At 37.6% G+C, this 2,724-nt stretch overlaps 1 protein-coding gene across 1 annotated transcript; it reads right to left on the bottom strand.

Moving 5' to 3' along the window:
• Positions 1-330: 330 nt before the first annotated feature.
• LOC145099566 (uncharacterized) lies at positions 331-921 on the bottom strand. The gene has a single exon (XM_079037122.1). The coding sequence runs from the start codon at positions 919-921 to the stop codon at positions 331-333; it is 591 nt and encodes a 196-aa protein (XP_078893248.1).
• Positions 922-2,724: the final 1,803 nt, after the last annotated feature.

The following is a 2,724-nucleotide window of genomic DNA, read 5'->3' as shown; positions in this document are numbered from 1 at the left end:
AGCTTTTTGAGCAAGATCAACTTGAGCTAAATGATCAAGATCCGAAATCTCCTTTAATAAAGAAACTCTTTGCTCTCTCAATGTAGCCAAGCCTTCATCCTCCATGAGTCTAACATCGATAGGCTCTACTAAATCTTGCAAGTTCTTCCTTTTACTAGCCGCCATGTCCCGGTGTTTAGAGTTCCACTCCCTGATTTTAGATTTAAGAAACTGTAGTTTTTTCTTAAAAATAACCCAAGGGTTAGTCAAATCCAACTCCACCACCGAGGTAGCCCAAGTCTCCCGAACTATATCATCAAACCCCTCCATATCAAACCAAGAATGAAATATTCAAAAAGGTGTCGGACCATAATCCACCCGATGCTCCAATAAAAGAATAGGGCGACGACCTGGAATATTCTTATCCAAGACCATAGCTGAAAGGTGAGGAAAAAACTCCAAAAAACCCTCGGTAACCAAAAATCTATCAAGCTTGCTAAATTTGGAACCCCATTTATCGCTCCAAGTAAATCTAGGACCACCCAAAGGAACATCCACCAGGTTAAGAGAGTTAATAAAATCATTAAAAACTCTTGCAGAAAACGTATAGAATTTCGACCCCATTCTCTCGGATTCATCCCTAACTTCATTGAAATCACCCATAATAATGCATTCCCCCGAAGAATTAGATATAAAATTATAAATATCAATCCAAAGAAGTCTTTTTTTACTTAACCCTTGAGGAGCATAAACAACAATAAAGTTCACTTGGAGGCCCGAACGAACCCAAACTGCTTCAATAACAACAAAACCATCATGAACTGAAACATGATTATGAGAAATCAAATCCACATCCCAAATAGCTAGAATACCCCCGGAAGCTCCACGAGAAGGAGAGAAAGCATGCATAAAAGAATAATTACCCCAAAAAGATCTAGCCATAACTAAGTCAACACTCTCCAACTTAGTTTCTTGAATAGCTAAAAAATTAATTTTATGACGAGTACACAATTTTCTTATCCAACTCCTCTTAGCAGAGGAGGACGCCCCTTGGATATTGATTGATAAGAAATTCATTTTGGAGCTTGCTTTTTAACATGTCCTTGTAAAATCTCTGTAACCTGATCCATGCATCCATCCATATTATACCCCAACAATTCTCCCATAGCAATGGTTTTTTTTAATTCATTAAGAAATGAATTATTTTTTTCAATACCACCTGAACTGCTTTGTTTATTTTCTGAAAACGAAAAACACTGATTTGAAAATCCTTGGGGATGCGAAAGATCTTCTTCAGAAGTGTTAATGCCTGAGACTTGACCATAACCTCCAGAAAAGCCCATCGGATTAATGTGGTCCCTGTCGTTAGACAAATAATTTTCGAGACTACCCTCATTCTCACCCACTGTGTTATGATTATCTTCATAAATTTTACGAAGGTTAGATGAGAAAAACAGGGTTGATGCTGTCGAAATCGAACCCGGAACATCATAAGGTTTTGCTGTCTCATTTTTGACAACTGCATTGGCTGTTGTCGCAATTTTGGCAACAACAGGAGCAACTTGAGCTGCTGTCGGTCTGACTTCATTTTGCGGGCAAGGTGATTCTTGATCGTGATAACTGGGGTTCTGTTGACTAACATGAATTGTACCAGGAGAAGCACCATGGGAAGGTTCTTGGAACACTGAATCTTCTGTAATTGGGACAGAATTCCGATATTGCCCCTGAGATGAAACCTTATGCAACTTGGTTGATTTTTTAAATTCCTCTTCATTATCTAATTTTTTTTCATAACATCATAAATCCCAAAAGGATCAAGTGATACATCTTCCTTATCACTTAATGAACCATTACTACCCTCGTGATCCTGTTCAAATATATGAAATTCATCAACACTATCGTTATCAGAATTTTTGTTGAACTCGCATACAAATGTGGGATTCCACCCGAGGGCTTCTTTGATACAAATGGGGAAAATTTCACCGTCAATACTAACTTTAATAACTTCAGAAATTATTCCGAGAAAGGAGGTGAGGATACAAACATGGGATTTGTATACATCTTCTCCAATGTTGTCATCAAGATGGGCAATTGAACCCCATTTGGCCAAGATATGTCTAAAAGAATTTTTACTCCAAGCAAATAGGGGAAGGCCTTCTACATCAACCCATACAATACGATCAGATGGCACAAAATTTTTGTCTCACTTTCTTTTTTCAATGATCCAATGATTAACTGCATCATTATTCAAGAAATTTATGCATGCTTCTTTAGATTTAAATTCAAACATCACCCACAAGCCACCCACATAACGTATAATAAATTCATCAAAACCTTCATCGTGACACAACATTCCCAGATTAGGAAGAGTACTGAAATCACGGGCCTTAGCTAAACATGCTAATTTTTTTTTATCGTCAATAACAATATTCCCAGATTCAAGAACTATGGCTGATTCTTGCCTGTCGACTGGAGGTTCTTGGTTTTTACCACCTGTTACTGCATTTGCATATGAAACAGGAAGATTCTCCCGTTTCCTCTCCACCTTAGTTGGTTGCTTATAAACGTTAGACTCTTTCCTATGTTTACGGGGGATAGAAGCAAACATCTTGTGATACCCGAACCACACTTCACAAAGATTATTGATCATTTGATCAATGTTAACATTACCCGAAAATCTGACAAAACCAAACCGTTTCCCCATACATGACAACTTTTTAGAGATATAAACAACACAAACTTTTC

Source organism: Lactuca serriola, chromosome 4, assembly GCF_051521515.1.
Source record: "Lactuca serriola cultivar US96UC23 chromosome 4, Lser_US96UC23_V15, whole genome shotgun sequence".
In the NCBI taxonomy this organism is placed as follows: Eukaryota; Viridiplantae; Streptophyta; class Magnoliopsida; order Asterales; family Asteraceae; genus Lactuca; species Lactuca serriola.
Note: the sequence above shows the minus strand (reverse complement) of the source record. Positions and strands in the feature narration are given on the sequence as shown.

Excerpts from the sequence above, each read along its gene's own strand:
- LOC145099566 (XM_079037122.1), bottom strand. The coding sequence starts at position 921 with ATGGCTAGATCTTTTTGGGGTAATTATTCTTTTATGCATGCTTTCTCT.